The sequence below is a fragment of the Dreissena polymorpha genome, chromosome 10 (assembly GCF_020536995.1).
Source record: "Dreissena polymorpha isolate Duluth1 chromosome 10, UMN_Dpol_1.0, whole genome shotgun sequence".
NCBI lineage: Eukaryota > Metazoa > Mollusca > Bivalvia > Myida > Dreissenidae > Dreissena > Dreissena polymorpha.
The window spans coordinates 3,485,578-3,512,486 of NC_068364.1; the positions used below are offsets into that span (position 1 = coordinate 3,485,578).

The following is a 26,909-nucleotide window of genomic DNA, read 5'->3' on the forward strand; positions in this document are numbered from 1 at the left end:
TATAATGACACTTACAGGACAGGCACATCCACCAACAGTTCTACCAGAGCTGTCATCAATTGTTCACCCAGAGGAATCGAGTCTTCCTCTGAACCTGTAAATACATCACAGCGTTTGTTTCATTACAATTTGGGTCCGGTAAGGGGACGCATTTCCAAATTGAAACAAGAGATGTGTTTGTCGGAAACACAATGCCCCCTATTGCGCCGCTTTGAAGCCATCTATTCAACCTTTGACCTTGAAGGATGATCTTGACCTTTCACCACTAAAAAATGTGCAGCTCCATCAGATACGCATGCATTTTAAATATCTAGTTGCTATCTTCAATATTGCAAAATTTGACCTTTGAATTTGACCTTGAAGGACAACCTTGATCTTTCACCACTCAAAATGTGCAGCTCCATTAGATTCACATGCATGCCGAATATCAAGTTGCTATCTTCAATATTAAAAAAGTGATGGCCAATGTTAAAGTTTTCGGACAGACGGAATATTTGACATTTGACTTTGAAGAATGACCTTGATTTTCACCTTTCACCACTCAAAATGTTTAGCTCCATTAGATACACATGCATGACAAATATTAAGTTGCTATCTTCAATATTTAAGAAGTTATGGCCAATGTTAAAGTTTTCGGACAGACCGAATATTTAACATTGACCTTGAAGGATGACCTTGACCTTCACCTTTCACCACTCAAAATGTTCAGCTCCATGAGATGCACATGCATGCCAAATATCAAGTTGCTATTATCAATAGTGAAAAAGTTATGGCCAATGTTAAAAGTTTTCGGACGGACGTACAGACGCCATTTATTAGACATTTGACCTTGAAGAATGACCTTGACCTTGACCTTTCACCACTCAAAATGTGCAGCTCCATGAGATGCACATGCATGCCAAATATCAAGTTGCTTTGTTAAATATTGAACAAGAGATGTGTTTGTCAGAAACACAATGCCCTCTAATGCACCGCTTTTTTTTGTTGTTTACCTTTGACCTTGATCGATGACGTTGTCCTTGACCTTTCACCACTCAAAATGTGCAGCTCCATGAGATACACATGCATGCCAAATATCAAGTTGCTTTGTTCAATATTTCAAAAGTTTCCATCTTTGACCTTGAAGGATGACCTTGACCTTGACCTTTCACCACTCAAAATGTGCAGCTCCATGAGATACACATGCATGCCAAATATCAAGTTGCTATGTTCAATAATTCAAAAGTTATTGCAAAACTTTACTATATTAAATTTTTTAATTTTTTACCTTTGACCTTGATCGATGACGTTGAACTTGACCTTTCACCACTCAAAATGTGCAGCTCCATATGATACACATGCATGCCAAATATCAAGTTGCGATGTTCAATATTTGAAGTCATTGCAAAATTTTACTATATTAAAGTTTAAAATTTTGACCTTTGACCTTGAAGGATGACCTTGACCTTGCACCACTCAAAATGTGCAGCTTCATGAGATACACATGCATGCCAAATATCAAGTTGCTGTGTTCAATATTTCAAAAGTTATTGCAAAACTGTAAGGTTAAAGTTTTGGGACAGAATGACAGACAGGCCAAAATCAATATACCCCGATCTATCGATCCCGGGGCATAAAACGTTATGACCATTAAAGTGTTCAGACGGACGGACAGACTGACATACTGACTGACGGACAGTTCAACTGCTATATGCCACCCTACCGGGGGCATAAAAACTTAACATTTTTCCCAAATGAGACCTTAAAATTCCCAATTGAATATTACAAATTTATTCATCTCAAATCCAGCTCTAGTAGTTGAACCATAGTTTAAAATAATATTAAGGGGTGTTGCTGCAGTTTTGCTGATTTTTTCCACTAAATAGATTTTGTTCAAAATTATATTCAAGTACTATATACAAATACTATATGAAAAATGAAATAAAAATATAGGGTCACCGCCTTGTTTTTATTTTATTCACCATTATATAACATATACTTTTTCATTTAAACTGAAAAATCTATAATTGCCTCAAACCAATTAATAACCTATGAAATAGACAACATATAGATATTATATAAGCTGAGATACATAAAATACCATTTAATTAAACAACACAATCCCAAACAAATGGAGAACACAAGTTATATTAAAAAAAAAATGTTTATTTTTTAATTTTTTTGTCACCCCAAAAAACATCAAATTTTTACTATTTTTAACACCAAAATGTAATTAAACAAGATGCTTTGTGAAACACAATGTCCCCCTATATGACATTTGACCTTGAAGGATGACCTTGAACCTTCACCACTCAAAATGTGCAGCTCCATGAGATACACATGCATTTCAAATATAAAATTGCTAGCTTCAATATTGCAGAATTGACATTACATGAGCAATTTTGACCCATATATTTGACCTTGAAGGATGACCTTGACCTTTCACCACTCAAAATGTGCAGCTCCATGATATACACATGCATGCCAAATATCAAGTTGCTATCTTCAATATTGCAAAAGTATTCATAAAATAAGCGATTTGGGACACATATATTTGACCTCTGACCTTGAAGGATGACCTTGACCGTTCACCACTCAAATTGTGCAGGTCCATGAGATACACATGCATGCCAAATATCAAGTTGCTATCTTCAATATTTCAAAAGTATTCATAAAATAAGTGATTTGGGCCACATATATTTGACTTCTGACCTTGAATGATGACCTTGACCATGACTTTTCACCACTCAAAATGTGCAGCTCCATGAGATACACATGCATGCCAAATATCAAGTTGCTATCTTCAATATTGCAAAAGTATTCATAAAATGAGCGATTTTGACCACATATATTTGACCTCTGACCTTGAAGGATGACCTTGACCTTTCACCACTCAAAATGTGCAGCTCCATGAGATAACATGCATGCCAAATATCAAGTTGCTATATTCAATATAGCAAAAGTTATTGCAAAATGTTAAAGTTGGCGCAAACCAACCAACAGACCAACAGACAGGGCAAAAACAATATGTCCCCCACTACTATAGTGGGGGACATAAAAAATTAGGTCAAATAGAATTCTGCAAAACTGCTCAAATATGGTCATCTACGTGTTGTCATCATAAAACACAAATAAAACAAGAGGGCCATGATGGCCCTGAATCGCTCACCTGACTAACCAAATACAATCCCAACCCAGATTTCATCAAGATTAACATTCTGACCAAATTTCATAAAGATTGGATGAAAACTGTGACCTCTATTGTCTACACAAGGTTTTTCTAATATTTGACCTATTGACCCAGTTTTTGACCCCAGATGACCCAAATACAATCCCAACCCAGATTTCTGCAAGACAAACATTCTGACCAAATTTCATGAAGATTGGATGAAAACTGTGACCTCTATTGTCTACACAAGTTTTTTCTATTATTTACCCTAGTGATCTAGTTTTTGACCCAAGATGACCCAAATATAATCCCAACCCAAATTTCATCAAGATAAACTTTCTGACTAAATTTCATAAAGATTGGATGAAAACTTCGACCTCTATTGTCTATATAAGGTTTTTCTATTATTTGACCTAGTGACCTAGTTTTTGACCTAGTGACCTAGTTTTTGACCCAAGATGACCCAAATACAATCCCAACCCAGTTTTTATCAAGATCAACATTCTGGCCAAATTTCATAAAGTTTAGATGAAAACTGTGACCTCTACTGTCTACACAAACAAATTATTGACGGTTTTTCTATTATTTGACCTAGTGACCTAGTTTTTGACCTCAGATGACCTAAATACAATCCCAACCCAGATATCATCAAGATAAACAATCTGACCAAATTTCTTAAAGATTGGATGAAAACTGTGACCTCTATTGTCTACACAAGGTTTTTCTATTATTTGACCTAGTTTTTGACCTAGTGACCTAGTTTTTGAACCAAGATGACCTAAATACAATACCAACCCAGATTTAATCAAGATAAACATTCTGACCAAATTTCATAATGATTGGATGAAAACTTCGACCTCAATTGTCTATACAAGGTTTTTCTATTATTTGACCTAGTTTTTGACCTAGTGACCTAGTTTTTGAACCCAGATGACCCAAATACAATCCCAACCCAGATTACATCAAGATAAACATTCTGACCAAATTTCATAAAGATTGGATGAAAACTGCGACCTCTATAGTCTACACAAGGTTTTTCATTTATTTGACCTAGTTTTTGACCTAGTGACCTAGTTTTTGACCCCAGATGACACAAATACAATCCCAACCCAGATTTCATCAAGATTAACATTCTGACCAAATTTCATAAAGATTGGATGAAAACTGTGACCTCTACTGTCTACACAAACAAATGATTCACGGACGCATGCACACACGCACGCACGCACATACCGACGCCGGACATCACACGGTCACATAAGCTCACCATGTCACTTCGTGACAGGTGAGCTAAAAAGGGGGTCACTGCACTTTTAACAGAGATGTTTTGTTTTAACTATCCCTACCGTCTACATCAAATGTTATAAAAATACATCAGTTTGGCAAAACCCAAGTACCGGTACATAGATTGTAAAGAAATATGCATACACATTAGAAATTATTTACAATCTTAACTGGGATCACAACAGCTTACCAAAAGACATTTAATCACAGTCATAATACCATACAGTATCAAACTTGACCTTAATCATTAATAACTTACATGTACTTGTTCGGCTTGTTTTGAAGTTTGTGATTAAATGCTTTAAATTGATAAATTTAAATGACATGACTAAAAAGCTCCAGTATAAAACAAGAATGAAATTAAAGAAATAAAAAAAAAAGTAAAAAAAAAGTTAACCACACCTGGGATCGAACCACTAATAATTGAATATTGAACCAACTCAGTCATTTCTGACGATACTGATAACAAAAATATTGAGTTGTGATAACAGCATCATCGGTGTTGCTTTAAATATATTCTCGGTTAAATAAACTGCCGCAACACCCCTTCAAATCACTTCTATTCTCAATTTTAATGTATTTGTAAGCAACCAATCAACAGCACTCATTTCTCAATTTAAGTCGAAACTACGCCATTTTTCCCCATGCAAAGGGACCCAGCCCCATTCCAACAATGGTGAAAAAAACTGCATAAATTTAGAATGAACATAACATGGCTATATGATCTACAGACAATTTATAGAACATTTAATTTCCAAAAATAAAGTTATTAAAAATTTGAAAAGAGCACTGAAGGCCTTTTTTGCACTATAGCGAGTACAAAAAGTAAGCCAAAGAGTGAGTACAAAAAGTTAGGCAAAGAAATAGCCAAAGGCTGAGGTCCACAAGTGGGCTGACTTTGGGGTTATTTAACCCCGTACCACTTAGATACGTATTTTTACATGTTTGTAGTCCCTTAGAAAGTTAAATAACTTAAGACCTTTCTTACTAGATTTAAGTTTTAACGGCTTCTTTTCCAACCCTTAGATACTGATGAGCAGCAAACAGCATAAAACCTGAACAGACTGCGAGTTACTCGCAGGCTGTTCTGGTTTTATGCTGTTCGCACATAGCCATTTTCACTTTGCCTCTGAGTGGGAAAGGGTTAAATTAAACATAATATGTATTTAAATAGAAAGCTTTTTAAAATAAAACAGGGCAATTCCTTCTTACAAGAAGATCATGAAAGCTCAACTGAGAAAATGTACCTCACTGGTAAAATACCACTCAAGACCCCTGGTTCTGGACTAGTTTTGACTACAGGGCGATAAATGGAACAGACTTAGTAATGGACCACTATATGCTAAATACTAATATTTACTCTTTTTAACCCTTTCCCTCACAGAATCACAGTTAAAACGGCTATGTGCAAACAGCATTAAACTAGAACAGCCTGTCAGTAACTTGCAGTCTATTCAGGTTTAATGCTGTTTACTGCTCGTCAGTAACTACGGGATAAAAATGAAACCTTTAAAACTTGAATCTATAGTAAGAAAGGTCTTTAATTAAATTGAACTTTCTAAGGATCTACAAATGCGTCAAAATATGTATCTAAGTGGTAAAGGCTTAAAGTAATTGAAATATGACCCATCTAAAAATAGACATGGGGAATACCCTCTTGTTTTGCCGGCTTAGCATCAAACTGTTGAACCAGTAAGTCTTCACTTAGGTGTTCCACCAGGTACTTGCACACACTTCTGATGATGAACAATGCGTTATAGGTCTGCCATGTGAAAATGTTGCTGGAATGAAAAATCCTTTCTGTCAAAATGTAATAAGGAACTTGCCTTTTTCCACTTTTTGGAAAAACATTATCAGTATTCAAAGGTATATGACAACACAAAATTTCTAAAACCAAACTCACTCAAAATGACAATGTAGATTGTGAAGCTACTCAATCAATAATGCAAATAACCACAGTTAGAACAGTGAAGTAGAATATAATTCTTGCAACATATTTTGTTAACACATCTACAATCAAGCCAATGACGCACTATCAATCAAGTGTTTTTCCCAGGCCCTTTTTGCGTGGCACTGCGCCATGCCACCTTTCTTAACCTTAAGTGCCACTCTGCCCTCTTTAAAAGCAGAAGCCGCCACACGCCCTTATTGATAACATCTTAAATGCCTCTTGACCAAACCTCTAAACCGACTAGTATCAGAGAATGGCACCAAGCAGCGAAGATTTGTGGGCCTGTGTATTAGTCATGAGTGAATAACGCCATGTCAGTATCTATCAATAATTTCAGTGGCTTTGCTATACCAATATTAATCGATCCGTAATGTGAAGTCCTCCACAAAAAAATCGTGGACAGTTGGTTACTTATGAGACTTAAGATGAAAACTTAGCGTAATCCTCGTGGAAATAGTGCATTTAATGCATAATACAGTAATATCAAAACATTTATTTCTACGCGTAATTAATTAAATAAGACTATTGTCAAGCAATATAAGTCCCCTACCGGCTCCACAATTGTCAGAAATTCCACCATTTTCAGAATTTTATATATATATATATATATTTGTTGCCATAGCAACCAGAATTTTTGATGTAGAAACAAAATTAAACAACATGCGTAATGTCCATATTGCCATCTATCCATGTTTCAAGTTTCATGAAAAAATATAAAGAACTTTAAAAGTTATCGCAGGATCCAGAAAACCACCATTTCAGCAGTATTTCTAGTCTATTTGTTGCCAAAGCAACCAGAAGTTTTGACGTAGGAACGAAATGAAATGACGTGCATAATGTCCATATTGACATCTATCCATGTTCCAAGTTTGATGAAAAAATATTTAGAATTTTTAAAGTTATCGCAGGATCCAGAAAAGTGTGACAGACAGACTGACTGACAGGCTGACAGTCAGAGCGCAAACCATAAGTTGTATCTTTATCGTTATGGTCTTTTAGATAATTAATTATTGAAACAATTGCAGTACCGTATACTCAATAAACAACAAGATGTGTTTGTGAAACACAATGTCCCCCTATATGACGTTTGACCTTGTAGGATGACCTTGACCTTGTGAAGGATGACCTTGACCTTTCACCACTCAAAATGTGCAGCTCCATGAGATGCACATGCATGCCAAATATCAAGTTGCTATCTTCAATATTGCAAAAGTATTCATAAAATAAGCGATTTCGGCCATATATATTTGACCTCTGACCTTGAAGGATGACCTTGACCTTGACATTTCACCACTCAAAATGTGCAGCTCCATGAGATGCACATCCATGCCAAATATCAAGTTGCTATTTTCAATATTGCAAAAGTATTTATAAAATAAGCGATTTGGGCCACATATATTTGACCTCTGACCTTGAAGGATGACCTTGACCTTGACCTTTCACCACTCAAAATGTGCAGCTCCATGAGATACTCATGCATGCCAAATATCAAGTTGCTATCTTCAATATTGCAAAAGTATTCATAAAATGAGCGATTTTGGCCACATATATTTGACCTCTGACCTTGAAGGATGACCTTGACCTTTCACCACTCAAAATGTGCAGCTTCATGAGATACACATGCATGCCAAATATGAAATTGCTATCTTCAATGTAGCAAAAGTTATTGCAAATTGTTAAAGTTGGCGCAAACAGACCAACAGACCAACGGACCAACAGACCAACAGACAGACAGGGCAAAAACAATATGTCCCCCACTACTATAGTGGGGGACATAAAAAGCGAAATTGCAAATTTGGCTGACATATTATATAATTTTACATTGCAATGGGTACCTGTCGCTTACATAATTTTAACAAGCGGTCAGACAATACAAGTAATTAATTGTGACTCTCTGCAAAAAATGACATCTAACGATTGAATTAACAATGAAGATCATACATTTTGAAGGCATGTATAAAATGCCTGTGATAATCAACGATGCATAAAACGTATCAGATACCAACAAGTACATATTTATTTATTAATCTACTCAGCGGATGCATGTCACGGAAGCAGTGTTTGCAAATTAGCGTTCAGTTTACAAGCAAAGTTTAAAACATCTAACAAAATAATCGTGGAAAATCATATAAGACAAACAAGGTTAATTAATATGGTAGTGGGTCTATGCATAATCAGATCCATATGCATAATAATGCTTAATTATGTTTGTCATGCTGCACAGTTTACTGAAACAGCATGGAACTTAAATGGAAGACATTGCAAGGTAAATATATAATTATATTACTAGTAATATAATTTAAGAAAGTTAAATACATCATTTACCAATAAATGTGCTTGTTTTTATTTTTATATTTTCTCCACAACTGCCTCCAGAGATACGATTGACGTTTTGGAACGTTTTGCCCTTTTTGCCTAAACTGCGCATTAAAATCCCCTTTTTGAAAGTAATGCGGCATGCCCCTTTGACCTCATGGGAAAAACACTACAATCGAGTATTTATTCAACAAATTGGATAATCGGATCTGTAAGATGTAACACATAACCATTTGTTAACCTGTTGTTAACTCTTTCAGTGCTGGAACCGAATTTTGAAGGTCTTTGCAAACAGTTTCGATCCAGATTAGACGCCATGATCCAAACTGTTTGCTATTCTGATAGTATTCTTTGAAAAAAATCGAAGAAAATGCTAATTTTAGAAATTCAGCAGATGACATTTTAGCAGACGACAAATTTCCCAGCATGCAAAGGGTTAAACCATTATTTAGAAGCCAATAACTATTTTATAGAAACTTACTCTTCACATTGGGCCGAAGCTTTAAGCTCTGTGCATCTTATCAAAAACGTCCGCACCAGAGATCCAAAGTTGCCTGTCTTACAGTTATTTATGGCAAGGTTCTTGCAAGTCAATGACGTGCTTTCCTCTAAAAGCTTTCCGTCTGAACTAAAAAAAATAAAATAATAACAAATCTGGATTGTTTGGACAGGCCTTAAAATAGGGATTAACAACATATTCCCTTCAAATGTGAAAGCACTTGTTTCATTTATTACTTACTGCATTTTCATTAAACCCAATTTTAAAGTACATCCATTTTTTGCTTTTATAGCAACACATGGTCGATAAACGAGGTCTAACTTGAGCAATATTTAAAATAGGAAAATAAATAACTGGCAGGGCTTTTTTTCCTGTTTTTGTGAAGCAGCCTTGGCCACCCCCATTTCGTGAAAAAATGAGTAGCGAACTGTTCAAAATTGTCAAAAAATGAGTCGTTAACTTTCTAAAATTGTGAAAACAAGAGTAGCAAACTTCTTGCAATTGTGAAAATTTGAGATGTGAATTTTCCAAAATTGTCAAAAACAGCCATTCTCACAGAAGGAAAAAAAGCCCGACTGCGTATGACAGTTTGTGTCAACTGAGAGACAGACTGATGTCCATGGTGTATCCAGTATACTCCCATCTCTACTTCACAGCAAGAATATAAGACTGATGTCATGCAAAATGGGTCTTATGTCATTCATGGGTCATTATGAGAAACACATTGATTCTTATGAAGAAGGTACAGGACAATGGTAAGATCAAGAAATTTGTCCTTACATGAAATTATATCATTTGTTAGTTGTGAATTTTTATGTGTTTTCATAAATATTTCGATAATAGCATGGTGGCAATGGTGGTCAGTGTATCTCCTCACACTTTTCTTGGGTCAGCTGGTTTAATTGTAAATACTTATGCAGAAACTGACACCTTCCAGCCGCTAGAGGTAGACGAACAATGTTCACAAAAACAATCAACACACATCCAACCCCTAGTCATTATCGACATTGTACTGAAACTATTACTGTCATAAGAAACAAACCTATTGATTGGAATTAAAAACGTATAAGACAACAGCTGATTCCAGAAAGGGTCCTGCACAGATATGGCTTCTGAACTGGCAAATCGTATCAAATACTGGTTGGTTGCAAGGTCACTGAAGCTGCTGCTGTTTGCCCCCATTTCTGAAAGAGTGATTAAAAAAAACTGTAAATTCTTTAATGTTTTTTTAAACATTTTTATTTATACTTAGTGGCATAAAGACTTCCAATAATCTTACAACAGTTGCTGAACTTTTTAAAGCTTTTCCAGGGCTCGCAGACACAAGGTATAAACCCATTGCAAGAGGGTGATTTAAACAAAAGGGCCATGATGGCCCTAAATCGCTCACCTGACTCATTAAGATCAGATGAAAACTATGACCTCTATTGTCTACACAATGTTTTTCTATGATTTGACCTAGTGACCTAGTTCCTGACTCTAGATGACCCAAATACAATCCTAATCCAGATTTCATCAAGATAAACATTCTGACCACAGTTCATAAATATTGGATGAAAACTGTGACCTCTATTGTCAACACAAGGTTTTTCTATTTATTTGACCTAGATTTTTACCCCAGATGACCCAAATACAATCCCACCCAGATTTCATCAAGGATTCTGACCAAATTTCATAAAGGTTGGATGAAAACTGTGATCTCTAATGTCTACACAAGGTTTTTCTATTATTTGACCAAGTGACCTAGTTTTTGACCCCAGATGACCCAAATAAAATCTTAACCCAGATTTCATCAAGATAAACATTCTGACCAAATTTCATAAAGATTGGATGAAAACTGCGACCTCTATTGTCTACAGAAGGTTGTTCTAATATTTGACCTAGTGACCTTGTTTTTGACCCCAGATGACCCAAATACAATCCCAAACCGGATTTCATCAAGATAAACATTTTGACCAAATTTCATCAAGATTGGATGCAAACTGTGACCTCTACTGTCTACACAAACAAATTGTTGACGGACAGACGCACAGACACACGCAGGCATGCACAACGGACGCCGGACATCACACGATCACATAAGCTCACCGTGTCACTTCATGACAGGTGACCTAAAAATATGTGTCGGAGATAAACAGTTGTGGTTAAAATCCCATAGAAACAAGGGCTGTTTGTAAAACATGCATGCCCCCCTATATGGGCTATAAGTTGTAGTAGCAGCCATTGTGTGAATACGTTTTTTGTCACTGTGAATGGTGGTGGTGGTGGTGGTGGTGGTGGTGGTGGTGGTGGTTGTGTAGTAGTAGTAGTAGTGGTAGTAGTAGTAGTAGTAGTAGTAGTAGTAGTAGTAGTAGTAGTAGAAATAGTAGTTGTAGTAGTAGAAGTAGTAGTAGTAGTAGTAGTAGAAGTAGTAGTAGTAGTAGTAGTAGTAGTAGTAGTAGTAGAAGTAGTAGAAGTAGTAGTAGTAGTTGTAGTAGTAGTGGTAGTAGTAGTAGTAGTAGTAGTAGTAGTAGTGGTAAAAGTAGTAGTAGTAGTGGCAGTAGTAGTAGAAGTAGTAATAATAGACGTGGTGGTGGTGGTGGTGGTGGTGGTGGTAGTAGTAGTACTAGTAGTAGTAGTACTAGTAGTAGTAGTAGAAGTAGTAGTAGTAGTAGTAGTAGTAGTAGTAGTGGTAGTAGTAGTAGAAGTAGTAGTAGTAGTAGTAGTAGTAGTAGTAGTAGTAGTAGTAGTAGTAGTAGTAGTTATAGTAGTAGTAGTAGTAGTAGTAGTAGTAGTAGAAGTAGCAGTAGCAGAAGCAGTAGCAGCATTACAAGACCAATTCTTAAGAATGATAAAATGGGAAAAGGTAACCTAGCACTGGCAGTAAATATGGGGCTCATTTACAGGTAAGATTTGGAATCTCTGCTGTAAAATGAGATTTTGAATGAATTAAAGGGAGGCAAATCTGTAATAAAAAGAACATGCATAAACCGTAGTTGTTTCCCTTGTTTGAACCATGCTAAATCCTTACAAGTTTGGAAAGAATTGGATGAAATATTTGGACTTTATTGCATAAACACCATTTTCTCAATTCAAGGGGAGGTAATTCTGTACTTCATGGACCAATAATGCTCATTTTTTGTAGGGTTCGTGTCCTCATTGATATAAAGACACTGTGCAAATTTGGAAAGGATCGGACAAAAAATGTGTAAGATTTTTGAAAGTTTTCACAAAATAGGCAAAAACGAATAAACATGCAAAGTTCAACGAGCTCCTGTGGCCATGTTTTTTGACGAATCAAATTTCTTTGAACAACTTTTTCAGGGGAGCCTTCAAAGGTCATCCCTGTGAAATTTTTTGAAATTCTGATGAGCGGTTACTGACAAGAAGATTTTTTACGGTTTTACCATATATGGTCATGGCGGCCATCTTGGTTATGTGATCAATTTTTTTTTAACAATTCTTTTGTCCCATGACCTAGGGATGCTCCGCATGAAATTTAGTTGAAATTGGCTCAATGGTTTAGTAGAAGAAGATGCTTACAAATTTTTTACAGACAGACAGACGGACGGACGCACGGACGCCGGACGGTGAGTGATCACAATAGCTCACCCCGAGCTATCGCTCAGGTGAGCTAAAAAGCGGTTGAATGATCTCCAAAAGTGCCTTCACCTAAGTATTTTTTTATAAAGGCTCTTTTTTTAAATTGCACTAATCATGACATCAAATTTGCAAAATGGTGTTCGTAAGAGACACGATAATGGGGCAGAAAGGTGCTGGGCGCTTCCGTTTAGGCCCGGCTGGAGCGCTGGGCGCATTCTCGAACATGATTATATCCTGTCAGTGTCAAACCGGGCCCCAGAAATGCACCAGTCTGGCTCTGAATTTATTGAACATGTCTACATTATGTTTTACAACTGTGTATATTTTTGTAAGACTTCATTACAAAATGGTCATTTTGGCTTACCTGCGAAAGAATAAGCGTTAAAATTTACGCATACATGTGAATAGAATCCTGCATAAAAATAAACATTCACCTTAGAAAACATAGCCTTGTATGTACTTGAAGACAATTAAAATCATGTGCATGTACATAAAATATTATAAAAAGACGTTAGCAGAGAATCCGAATATCCCAGTGTCAATTTTTAAACAATTCAGACTGCATTTTAGACTCGTAGAAGCATTTTGACACACCGTTAATTACACAGAACTCTGGTTGGTTGAATGGTATTGCCATATTTCATACTTTATTAACATGAATTGCTGTTACACTGTCCTGAAAACTGCAAAACAGAAAAGGCTGGTATACAGAGCTAATTAGAATGAAAATTCAAATCTACTATCAGATGAAAACATGTCACTGTAGTGCACAATTTGAGTTCTTTCATTGCAATTTTCTAGGTGTTCAGAAACAACGTTTGTATTCTTGAATAACTGATATTTACAATTTTGCCAATAACACTACAAAAAGAATTAATTCCTGTTTATTAAGCTAACTATTTTGTCATAATGTACTTTATTTATTTAAATGGCTTAATTAGATGAGGCTGAATAGGATAGTGGTCCTAGATACGATTAGGAGCGTAAGTATTCTGGCTGACTTGACCTGGCCTGAATGATTCTGAATGTTTACCAGCAACAGCAACATTTGCTTACTTTAACCCTTTCAGTGCGGGAACCGAATTTTGAAGGCCTTTGCAAACAGTTTGGATCCAGATGAGACGCCACAGAACGTGGCGTCTCCTCAGGATCCAAACTGTTTGCTATTCTGATAATATTATTTGGAAAAAAATTGAAGAAAATGCTAATTTTAGAAATTAAGCAGACAACATTTTAGCAGACGACAAATTTTCCAGCATGCAAAGGGTTAAAGTCATTATTAACAAAGAATAAAACATGAAACAAAGTTTGAAAATTACCCCAAACATTGAAACAAGCCAAACTACTTTAAATTTAGTTGCAATAATCCAACTTCTAGCTATTGACCTTCAGGGTTGCTGGGAGTTGCAACTGCTAACAGCATTTTTCATTTAAAGTTAACTCGGCCGCCTGCAATCCAGGAGGAACTTTAATAGGTAAAATGAGCAACATAACCTATTTTCTGGCATAAACAAACACAAACAGATCATAACTATATCCCTAATAAGCAAATTAAAACACATTAATTGATATTTTCTGCTAGCAAAATAATGATTTAATTCTTAGTTTCAAACACATCAATTTTCACAAAAATGTGTGAGTTTTTGCAGTTGAAAACGCCAAGTATTCTGAATTTTAACAAGATGGGTTTGTGAAACACAATGTCCCCCTATATGACGTTTGACCTTGAAGGATGACCTTGACCTTGTGAAGGAAGACCTTGACCTTGACCTTTCACCACTCAAAATGTGCAGCTCCATGAGATACACATGCATGCCAAATATTAAGTTGCTATCTTCAAAAGTATTCATAAAATAAGCGATTTGGGCCACATATATTTGACCTCTCACCTTGACCTTTCACCACTCAAAATGTTCAGCTCCATGAGATACACATGCATGCCAAATATCAAGTTGCTATCTTCAATATTGCAAAAGTATTTATAAAATAAGCGATTTGGGCCACATATATTTGACCTCTCACCTTGAAGGATGACCTTGACCTTTCACCACTCAAAATGTGCAGCTCCATGAGATACACATGCATGCCAAATATCAAGTTGCTATCTTCAATATTGCAAAGTATTCACAAAATGAGTGACTTTGGCCACATATATTTGACCTCTGACCTTGAAGGATGACCTTGACCTTTCACCACTCAAAATGTGCAGCTTCATGAGATACACATGCATGCCAAATATGAAGTTGCTATCTTCAATATAGCAAAAGTTATTGCAAAATGTTAAAGTTGGCGCAAACAAACCAACAGACCAACAGACAGGGCAAAAACAATATGTCCCCCACTACTATAGTGGGGGACATAAAAATATGCAAATGTATACCTATATTTATAGCAATGATCAAACAAAACCTTTTTCTAAACTTAAATTATCATCTGACTTTGTCTCATTGTAATAAACAAACATCTATATGTCAATACTATACCCTAAAAATGCAGTCATAAGTAGAGATTGTTTTCCTCCAAAAATTGATTAAAATAGAAGAAGAAGAACTTTTTATTCAAATCCGATATAACATATATCTACAATGCGTTAGGTCCAAAAGACCCATGAGCATTATTATAATCGTATAAACATAGTCAATGTTGTCAAAACGTAACATACACAATGAATATTATTTAATAGAACAATGTTCTTAATTTCTATGTGAAAACAATAAACTAAATTTAAAATAATTTTACCCATATGGGTTAGTGACTACTTTCAAAACTCGATAATATCTAAGTCGGTCGAACCAACTACAAGATGCTTTTGTCTTATGCAATCTTTAAAACAAGAAATGTGTTTGTCAGAAACACTATGTCCCCTTCTGCGCCGCTTTGAATGTTGTTTTTTTGGACCTTTGACCTTGAAGGATGACCTTGATCTTGAGCTTTCACCACTTAAAATGTGCGGCATGTGTATGTCAGAAACACTGTCCCCTTCTGTGCCGCTTTGAATTTAATTTTTTTTTTGACCTTTGACCTTGAAGGATGACCTTGACCTTTAACCCCTCAAAATGTGCGGCTCCAAGAGATACACATGCATGCCAAATATCAAGTTGCTATCTTCGATATTGCAAAAGTATTCATAAAATGAGCGATTTTGGCCACATATATTTGACCTCTGACCTTGAAGGATGACCATGACCTTTCACCACTCAAAATGTGCAGCTCCATGAGATACACATGCACACCAAATATCAAGTTGCTATCTTGAATATTGAAAAAGTTATTGCAAATGTAAAAGTTGGAGCAAACAGACCAACAGACAGACAGGGCAAAAACAATATGTCCCCCACTATAGTGGGTGGGGGACATAAAAAAACACAAGCTGATATATTAATTAATCCCACACATAATTAATCCCACACATATAAACATAGACAGTGTTGTCAAAAAACGTAACATACACAATGCATATTAATAGTATAATGTATAATATATTCACCTTAAAACAGCTGCCTTTGATCATGTTATTCGTTAAAATTTCTTCTCATTTCAAAAGCTCTATTAACAAAACAGTCAGATTTTTTATTACTTTACTATTTTTGGATGTCATTAAATCAATAGTTTTAAAGATGCTTGGGTGGCGATAATAGTATAATGGAATGTATCCACGCCTAAGTTCAGAGTAAATTCTACATTCGAAAAGTAAATGATATTCGTCTTCTAAGATGTTACATTTGGGACAAGTTTTACTAGCTCGCTCCGTATTGTTCCATCTACCAGTTTCTATATTAAGTCTATGGGAGGACAACCTTAGCTTACTCAGGGAAATTCTATATTTTTCGATACCAACACAAGCAAGATAAAACTGATACTCAAAATGGAAGATACTGTTATAAAATGATGCTCTACTAGAGTCACCAATTCTGCTTCCGACGTTCTGTATAAAATTGTCCGATATCCATTGTTTAAAAAGTGCTATAAAAATTTGAAAGTCACCAACACTTTGTTGTAGTCATACATGATAGAAACCTAAAAAGCTTAGCACATCCCTTACTTGATTAGCCCAATTATGCTTTGAAGGACTTGCTTCTAAATCCTCCAACATAATTGTGTAAATAACACAAATGTATTTATGGTCAGGTACTCTTATTACTTTATACCAATACTCAATCATATTTAATGTACTCAATGTTAAAAGATCAAATCTACCTGTCTAGGATAACACAGCGTCGTTCTGTGTACCAGTTTTTACAGATAAAGTGTATTTTAAAAACTGTGTTTGTATTCTCTCTACAATAATAGTCTTGCCTTACAAGATCGTTTTAAAATAACAAGGAACCATTTTACTGTTTCCAGTCACTGTGAAACTTTAACCAAGGTTAAAGTTTTTGGACACACACATACAATGAATAAAATATGGGCTGTCAGTTGTAGTGGCAGCCATTGTGTGAATACGTTTTTTGTCACTGTGACCTTGACCTTTGACCTAGTGACTTGAAAATCAAAAGGGGTCATCTGCCAGTTATGATCAATTTACCTTTGAAGTTTCATGATCCTAGGCCTAATTATTCTAGAGTTAATACTTATCATCAGGAAATCTTTTTACTGTTTCGAGTCAGTGTGACCTTGACCTTTGACCTAGTGACTTGAAAATCAATAGGGGTCATCTGCCAGTCATGATCAATTTACCTTTGAAGTTCATGATTCTAGGCCTTATTTTTCTAGAGTTATCACCAGGAAACCATTTTACTGTTTCGAGTCACTATTACCTTGACCTTTGACCTAGTGACCTGAAAATTAATAGGGGTCATCTGCCAGTGATGATTAATGTACCTCTGAAGTTTCATGATCCTAGGCGTAAGCATTCTTGAATTATCATCCGGAAACCATTCCGTGGACAGATCGACGGACAGATGGACCGACACGTGCAAAACAAATTACCCCCTCTTCTTCGAAGGGGGGGCATAACAATTGAGGTAGATCGATACCCGCGTTGTAGCGGTAATGGTTGTAAAAATTATTGTTGTCATGAAAACTCGTGGATTTACAATGCAAAACGTTGTATTTTAAATGACCCAGATTAATATAATCACATTTTCAACTTCACTTTTGCATATTTTGATAATTAAATCCAAAGTTTAATGAACACTAGTGTTTTTTTTAAACTGAAATTGTAAACAGGAGCGTCAATGGCATCAGTACCAGTCTACCGAAAATTTTCACTCAGAGAGAATTGACAGTTTGACGTCATCAAAGGAAAGCCGCTTCCTGTCTGAAGCCATAAAGCAACAGCTTTCTCGCCAACAAAATTGTCTTCCTTTGTCTAGAAATCAATGTGCTGATCCAATAGTTTTTTGTTACTCATGGCAATCGTCCAATTAAGTAACAGCATGTTATTGGAGATGTAGATAAACATTTAATTGAGCAAGTGTTTTAAGGAAGTTGCTGTACTTAGTTGGTCTAAGCATTGAAACAAAGACCTAGATAACACAGATTGGAATCTCTCGTCTCCGCTATAGCGATATGCGATAATATCTATCGGCGGACGCGGGTCACGTGACATTGATTTTGGAGATGCCGGTGTACCTGTAGATTATTCCCTGTTCCAGCTGCTGTCGGCCATTTTCTTATAAAGCAAACAATTATTCTTCGTAATTAGTCGTTAATATTTGATGTCGTAGGGTATTCTGAGCATGATCTGGTTAGTTTAAATTATTTTGATATTGTTATTAACAATATTAATGTGTTAATTAGTGTTTTTAGCGCTCGGTTGTCAGTTTGCAGAGCAATGAATGCCTGAAAGCGCAACGTTACGAACTTTACGTAGTGAGCAAAGTCGGTCTCCGAAAAAAGACATATTGAATATTTTGTGTGTGATTAGAAATAAGTATTTATTTTCTGCCTTGATAATCCTTTAGGTTTTGGTAGTTATTATTCTAATTAATTATTAATTTATCGGAATTTGAAAGAGAACACTGGATTCGTTCATTTTCGATAATTTTTGAAAAATTGAAAGGCCCGAAGCATTTTTCTATAAACTTCTTCATTAAGCATCACGTATTGATAACGTAAGATTTTTATGCTAGGTGAGATGTTAATCTATGTATGATTTATAAAAAGTAGACGAAAATGAGGTATTTTAAAGGATTTTGCCTTTGTACAATTTGTACTATTTATACTGTTATTTCATTCAATAAAGTGGTTTGTATTTTGTTGAAACATTTTTCTATTTTATTTCTCATCCCATATATTTGAAGTAAGATTTTTATGCTAGGCAAGATGTTAATCTAAGTATAGATTTAAACAAACTACAAGAAAATATTCAATTTAAAGGATTTGGCCTTATACAATGTTGGTACAATTTTAAGCTCTTTTCTTCTGTTGTACAATATTGCTGTCAAACGTGTTTTTGTTCTTATTGATAAACTTTTTCATTTTTCATCCCAAATCGATTAAGTCAGATTGTTATGCTTGGTGATATGTAATTCTAGGTATGATTAATAAAAAGTAGACGAAAATAAGTCATTTTAAAGGATTTTGCCTTTGTACATTTTGTACAATTTTATACTGTTATTTCATTCAATAATTTTTCACACCTGTCGCCAAAGTGGTTTGTTTCTTTGTGAAAACTTTTCCATTTCTCATCCCATATCGTTGAAGTAAGATTTTTATGCTAGGCAATATGTTTATCTAAGTATAGATTTAAACAAACTACAAGAAAATATTCAATTTAAAGGATTTGGCCTTATACAATGTTGGTACAATTTTAAGCTCTTTTCTTCTGTTGTACAAGATAGCTGTCAAACGTGTTTTTGTTCTTTTTGATAAACTTTTTCATTTTTCATCCCAAATAGATTAAGTCAGATTTTTATGCTTGGTGATATGTTAATCTTGGTATGAATTAATTAAACTGGAGGATAATGTTCATTTTAAAGGATTTTGGCCTTGTACAAAGATGGTACAATTTTAAGCTCTTTTACCCTATTATACACACATGTTGTCAAACGTGCTTTGGTTCATTGTGAAAAACTTTGTCATTATTCACCTCAAATTGAAGAAATAAGATTTTTATTCTGGGTAATATGTTTATCTTGGTATGAATAAAAGAACTAGATGAAAGTACAATGCTGTGAGATGACTATAAAAACCACAAATTGTCATTGTTAAAAGCGTAAGCAATAGCAGAGCACACGTTATTAGTTTCAATATTCCCATACTGATAGTCCTGATGTTAAACTTCTGGTACAGACCTATAGTCCCAGGTTATTTCAAATTACCGGTATTCGGTGACTTTAAAGCATCTCTCAGGCTGGCGGATGGTTTCTTTTCATTTTTTGCACTTTTCTCAGTTTTCTTATTTATTAGTTTTGTAATTGCAAAACCTCTTACAGTAAGAAATATATAGTCTTGTATTCGCATGAACAAATTGGACACACATATATATCTTTCTTATCAACACTAACACTATGTTCATCAGTACAAACAGAGTCATTGTCAGTATAGTCCCCTTCAAAAAGCTCATCAAGGTCTAAATCACTATCACTCCAAGCGAAAAAATCAGGGTCTCTGTTACGCGACATGATTACACAAATGATACAGAATTTAAAAATGTAAAATCCAAAATATGTACTAGTATGTCCAACTTATAAGATACACAATCGAGAATAGCCTTTTTTTAAACAGTTTTATACAGCATTTCACTGTGTTTATAACGTACTATTATAAACAAGTATATTAAAATCTAACACATTCACAACAAAGACTTACCTTAATTGGACATCACAATGACATATAAAGAATGAATTCGCCGGCCGCGGCCACTGATCACACAATTAAAATCAATCAACAACGCAAACTGATAATTGAAGTAAGAATCCCTTCCTTTAATTAATTCTCAAGAGTAAAGAAAAAACACGCAATGCATCTTCAGTTCGCTAATTGATCCGACGATTAACACGCGCGTGAAATGTTTTTTTTTTCTTTTCGCGAAATCCTAGCCCACGATACTGAAAGCTTAATTTAATTACCAAAAGAAAAAAACTGGATTACAAACAAAACTTTAATAACCTATAACTCATGAATTAAATCTCAATAAAAAGAGAATTAAACAATTGAAAAAAATCTACACAATCAATATTGAAATAAGTCGAACTAAAACCGTTTTTGGATCGAACGATCATAGCATTTATTATACTGTAATGTTGTTTTAATCAGAGACCTAGATCTATGTGTCCAAATATATCTATCCTTTTTGAAATAATAATATTTTATAAGGTTTTAACTGTCTGAAATACCAAATTATACAAGAATATTTTATCAGCAAAAGCCTTTCAAATAAACTATTCAACAGCATTCTCGCCGCGATTTGGAAGTTCTTAGCGCAATTGCTTCAATGATCGTAGCATTATGAATTCTTATTGTAGGTAAATAAAATCGAGATTTTATAAAAACATAATTACTCATGTTTCTAGGAAACTTAATTTTATGAAAATCGGATCATTATTTACCAAGTTACAGCCGCCTTTCTACATTTTCGCATAACTTTTCTCGATAATCGTAGCCGTTGCTACTGACGCGTCGCTATCTTATCGCAATCGTGATACACCGGCTATCTCCGGACTACTCCGATTGATTCATGGAATAAATCGTCTGCTGATCCCAAGTGTTCTTATCAGTTTCTCGACCACGTGACCCCGCCGAGAGATAGCCCGATAAGGCGCGAAGTTTCCAATCTGTGTTATATATAGGTCTTTGATTGAAATGACAAATACATTTATCTAGGATTTTCTGGGAAATACTGGGTAGTTATGATTTATAAACTTCCTGACATCTATGAAACTAGCGCAGCCAATTTCGAGAATTATTTTTACTGTGCCGTGACGTCATTTACATTGTCAAAACAAAAGTGCAGTTTTTTTTAGTACATAACTTTTTTTTGTTTGAATCTAGCCACTACACCTATAAGTTCGGGCACCTTAAACTTCAAGGGATATATTTCATGAAAAATCATTTGACAATAACTAAACTTGGTATATACTTTATGATTTACCTTTTGTTTAACAAATAACCAGTGAAATTTGTTGGTTTTCAGACAATTATAAAAAATAATGGAGTTAAGTACCTTTTAACATTCATGTACATCGTAGTCTGCGTCACACAGAATTACCCTATAAGATCGTGCACCGATTTTGATAACGTCATAGCAAGGCCCTGGGATGTGTTTATAATAACCAAAATATGTTTTTGTGAATATGTGTTTATTTGTATTACCGTATTTCCTCGATTATAAGACGGGTTTTTTTCCCGATTTTTTAAGGCCTAAAGTGGGGGGGTCGTCTTATAAGCGCAGTCTACGAAAAAAAATAAGTTTCTTTACCAATTTTTGTGAAGTGATAACCGTATTTCTGATGAAGAAAAGAAACTACTTTCGTTTAGATACGTGATTTGCCGCTTACATCCTTAATTTATGATATATTATAAATGATATGTCTGTTTGGAATACTCGCGAGTTTAAAATCGAATAAAAATTAAACATAAAAATTTATTAAAGCAAATGTGTACAAATACTGTTGTTATTATTCTATTATTTTCTATTTGCAGCAAAATATTTACTGCGGATCGTTGCTACTGTGGCGGTGAAGAATCAGCGTTAGATCGCTTATGTCATTTTGAATAAATCGGTTGGAAACAATTAACGTTTCTTAAATTTATATAAATATATCGTCTATCTATTTCATTTTAATAAATAATGTTTTGCATATTTTGTTCTATTTTCAGGGAATGCAGGGTAAATGTACGTCATGCTTTATTATCTGTATCTTTATTTTTCTAAATAAAACACCTATTTGTTTCCAATTAAACTGCAATTGTTGTGCAAACACTATTGTCATAGATGACAGTTTGTTTATTGCCGACTGACTATCAACATGTGCAACCGTTATCTAGCCGTTAATTGGCAGTTTTATTGATACAATTCGAGATAGTATTGACCCCTAACAGACCCCCTACAGATAGCTTGGTGCTACAAACAGCTAGCAACTAATTGTCAGACAATACTCTTGTTTATTAAGCCGTTAATTGGGTGTTTAATGGACACAGATGGCATTATACCTCCAACACTAATCAAGTTTAAATGACATACCTGGTATTTGATTGGCCAATCTGATGCATACATTAATATATTAATATACATAATCATACACTCTGTATTGAAAATAGGATGACGTGAATCAGGGAACGAATCCGATAACGAGCTTACTTGGTGTATTGTACTTACTTACAAAATGGCCGACCAACAAATTTTGACTATTGAAATTTTACCGATTTTCGTCTTTAAAAAATTGCCCCGTCTTATAAGCGAGTCTACGCAAAATACAGCCAATCTGGACCTAAAGTTGGGGTCTCGTCTTATAGTCAATCCGTCTTATAATGGAGGAAATACGGTAATATGTGTTGTATTAGATGAATTTCGTGAATAAACTGTATTGAACAGAATGGTTTAAAAAAAAATGGTTTTCATAAAAACGAAATATGAACTCAGATAACTGTATGCAGAGGTTTAGATAGTGTATATACTAACGGAAAATAGCTAAATAAAATTCTATTCACAATGGGGGCATAAAAAACGATCACCCCTTCATATGACAGTTGCTTTGAGACCAACTCCCAAATGTACGCAGTGCGAACATTTATCGCAATAGGCCCAGGTCACGAGCGTAATGTATGGTCTGGTGTCATCATTTTGGGGGTAAACTTTTCCGCATACACAGCATACTTGAATTGTATTGTAATGCTAAGTACTCATAACAGACAGCACAATACAAATTCCGGATGGGCCACCAAGGGAAACTACCCTTACAACATTTTACGATCAAAACATTGACAAACATGGCCGCGTCCGTTTGTTGAATGATTTTAAACATTGTTTAGGCTTTTTTTATGGGAACGAGGTCAGAAAAACGGACAATTTATGTCATATTTATTGTTTTTTCCTGATGATTGCTGTCTTATCGGCTGTGGAAAATCTCACGTTACAAGCGTGAACAGTTTTCGGGCACGTGCGTTCAAATGTTGATTGGAAGTTTACTTCATAAAAAAGTGCACGATCTTATAGGGCCAGTGATTTTTTTTGCTACAGTCTGTGCCATTTGGATTGGGAAAATTAGCGCGATAAACCATGAAATTGGGAAAAATAGCGTATTAAACCATGAAATTGGGAAACATTATAAATTTGATTATAAGAACAGAATTAAAATTATTAAAGTATGTTTGACAGCATTTTTATATTATAAAGTGATAATTTAATGTGTTCTTACAATGAAGACAATGTTAAGTTAATATCCATCCACATGCATATTGAACTTGCAATAATCTATATAGATTCTTAAATATATCATTTAATCATAACCTCTTTAACAGTAAGAATTTAATTCAGTATTTTTTAAAATTAAATATCATATGGTGAAAACATTAACAAATATTTAAAAAAAAGCTTTAGTGGTCTTGCTATGTCAATGATGTTTTAAATGAAGTTAAAATAATTTATTTCATTTCTTTACCTTTCAACATCTTGCACTTGACATCCTCCGTTCAATGCTATTTCAGTAAACTGTAAAGCGTGACAAACATAATAAAGCAGAATATGCATATGAATCTGATTTTACACAGATCCACTAACATATAAATCATATCATGTTTGTCTCTTTCCATTTTCGAACGATACTCATCTTAAATGCATTAACTTTGTGAGTACCGGTAGGCTAACTCCAATTTCCCAACACTGATATCCGTGATGCACATTCACTGTGAAGATTTCTAATAAATATTTGTTGTTTTTATCTCAAACGTTGTATTTTGCGTTAATTGACACACGCATTAAATTATTGCCTAATAACCATATGATATCCCATGTAAATTTGAATGTTATCATTTTTGCCGCTCATTGCAAATTTCTCGTCTGCTTGCCGCCATCTTGGACGTGTGTAAAAACAGGCGTTTACAATCGGGATACATCAACTTTCGTCGGTATCCTCCGCAATATATAGAGAGATGTGGATAGCAACGTAAAACTGTATTCGGCTAAATTCGCGAACAATATGTAAGTCAATAGTTGTTTGGCGACGACTTGGCAAGCTTGATCGGCACTCGTTCGAAATTATTGCTAAATTACATTGTAATCTTATTGGCTTCATTGGGAAAATTTTGTCTTTTTTGGGGAAATTTTAATCAAATTTTAGGGAAAAAACATAATTTTTTTGCAATTGGGAAGCAGCCGAATATTGGCTGTAATTTTGGGCAAATAAGATCACTGAGGGCTGCACAAAGTTATAGAAATTAAGGATATATTTCTCAACCGGAAAAAACGGCACTCGCCCTGTCGGTCAAGTATCTAACAAACTTTACTCGCCCAACTGTCAAATTCGAGCGGTCAAGTGGATTTTTCAAGACCTGACATAGACACAGCTGAGACTTTATTATTTTACATGGAATTTTATTTTATCAGAAGGAACTTTGAGTTTGAGCTGTTTGTATGTACTCATACAAGCTCAAAGCATTCAAGAAGAACTACGACAGTACGTCAGTAGTAATTTAATGTAGCTGAAATAATTCGCGTTCAGAATAAATCTGAGTCTGCCAAAGAGAAAATCATCAAAAGACTCTATGGCGGCAATTAATATTGACTACAGTTTTATGTAAACACTAACAGTGAAGAATAGTGGCCACAATCAATATTTATTAACACCATTTTCGACACATATCTTCTTGTAAATGCGGTAAAAGTAACAACATTATAATCCGGAAAAAGTGAATATGTTATTCAAAAGTATACCTACATGCTGTTATATTTGCATCGCTACCAAACACTGAAGAAATTATCGATGTCAATGTTGACAGACAAACACGTCGCAGTTTATGCTGAAGAGCTACTTCCGCTTTCGGAATCTGTTACAGATTGACCCCCCTTTGCAAATTGAGGCCCTGAACGAGGTAACAGGTCACACTTAATTAACCGTGATGAATGCGTGTCACTGTAAACATTTCAGTAACCAAAGGTTGTTAGGAGTAGCAGAGACGTAGCATGGCTGATATAAATCGGTCGGTCGAAGGGCATAGAGAGTCATGGTATCTAAGTCCACTGTATTTGTTTAGTATCAGAGTGTACGAATATGTTTTCCAAGCAAGGATTTAATAAATATATACGTAGATTAATACATAAAATATAAAGCATGAATTTGAAAAAAAAAATCTTAAATATCTTTTCAAATTTAAGCTAAATTAAGTAAAATTTCTTTTCAGTTTAAATGTAGAAAACGGTTTGATGACCTCAATAACATTTGTATTTTAAGACAAAACAACTAAAATTCTGGTATTTGTTACAGTAGATCTAGCAGGGATTTATATTTTACGCGATTTTTATGCACTTATCGACGTTATATTGTTGTAAAATAAAATATTAATTATTAATAAGTGATAACGACATCGAATTACAACGTCTTATTGCATTTCAAGACAATGCCACATGGAAGAACACTGTCGTATATAAAAGCAAAATAAATCATATGTAACTACAACAATATAGCCGTAAGGGCAATTACCGTTACAAGACAGGACTGTTTGCAATTTCTGTAAATACGATTCCTTCCAATTCGCATGTTGCATACGTCAATGATTGCATATACTTGTTATGATACGCGTATAAATCTCCATATTCCCTAAGATATTATGTTTTGTTCAAAAATTTTTTTTCGAGACACCATTAAAACAGTACGGGTGAGTACAAGGTTTTATGATGTTACAATGTAAAATGCGAAGCAACGTCGCTTTCAGTGGTTGTCACCATGTTTTATGTGCATCGTATTTATGTAGCTGAAAAATCATTCAAATGTTCACATCAGTGGTTGGGAATATTTAAAAGAGCAAGTTCAGCCAAACTTTGAAGTTTGACATTCGGAATTTTCCCTAGATCAAAAGTAGTTTGCAACAATTGACACAAATACTATATTTAAGAGACTCATTGGAAAGAATACGCAATCTTTGCACATATCTGGCATTGTGTGTTTGAGTATTAAGTCTTGAGATAGCTGTCGGTTCCTCCTCTGAACAAACGTTTACTTTCATTCTTTTTAAGTGTGGAACACGCG

At 34.8% G+C, this 26,909-nt stretch overlaps 1 protein-coding gene and 1 long non-coding RNA gene across 3 annotated transcripts in view; both read right to left on the reverse strand.

Annotated features, from left to right (window-relative positions):
• Positions 1–13,890, reverse strand: part of LOC127848851 (uncharacterized) — a 41,674-nt gene extending 27,784 nt beyond the window's left edge. Inside the window, exon 1 of the long non-coding RNA XR_008034790.1 lies at positions 13,843–13,890. This is a non-coding gene — a long non-coding RNA (uncharacterized LOC127848851). The remainder of the gene's footprint in view (positions 1–13,842) is intronic.
• The window catches only part of LOC127848825 (dymeclin-like), a 53,744-nt gene extending 27,784 nt beyond the window's left edge, over positions 1–25,960 (reverse strand). Inside the window, exons 1-5 of one of the 2 annotated variants that reach the window (XM_052381468.1) lie at positions 25,602–25,960; positions 10,241–10,381; positions 9,181–9,327; positions 6,086–6,213; positions 16–94 (exon numbers count right to left, since the gene is read on the reverse strand). In XM_052381468.1, the coding sequence (XP_052237428.1) occupies positions 16–94; positions 6,086–6,213; positions 9,181–9,327; positions 10,241–10,380 (494 nt within the window). In that variant the 5' untranslated portion in view covers position 10,381; positions 25,602–25,960. Of the gene's footprint in view, positions 1–15; positions 95–6,085; positions 6,214–9,180; positions 9,328–10,240; positions 10,383–25,597 lie in introns of both variants that reach the window. The other variant, XM_052381467.1, reaches the window with a different exon arrangement.
• Between the last annotated feature and the right edge of the window lie 949 nt (positions 25,961–26,909).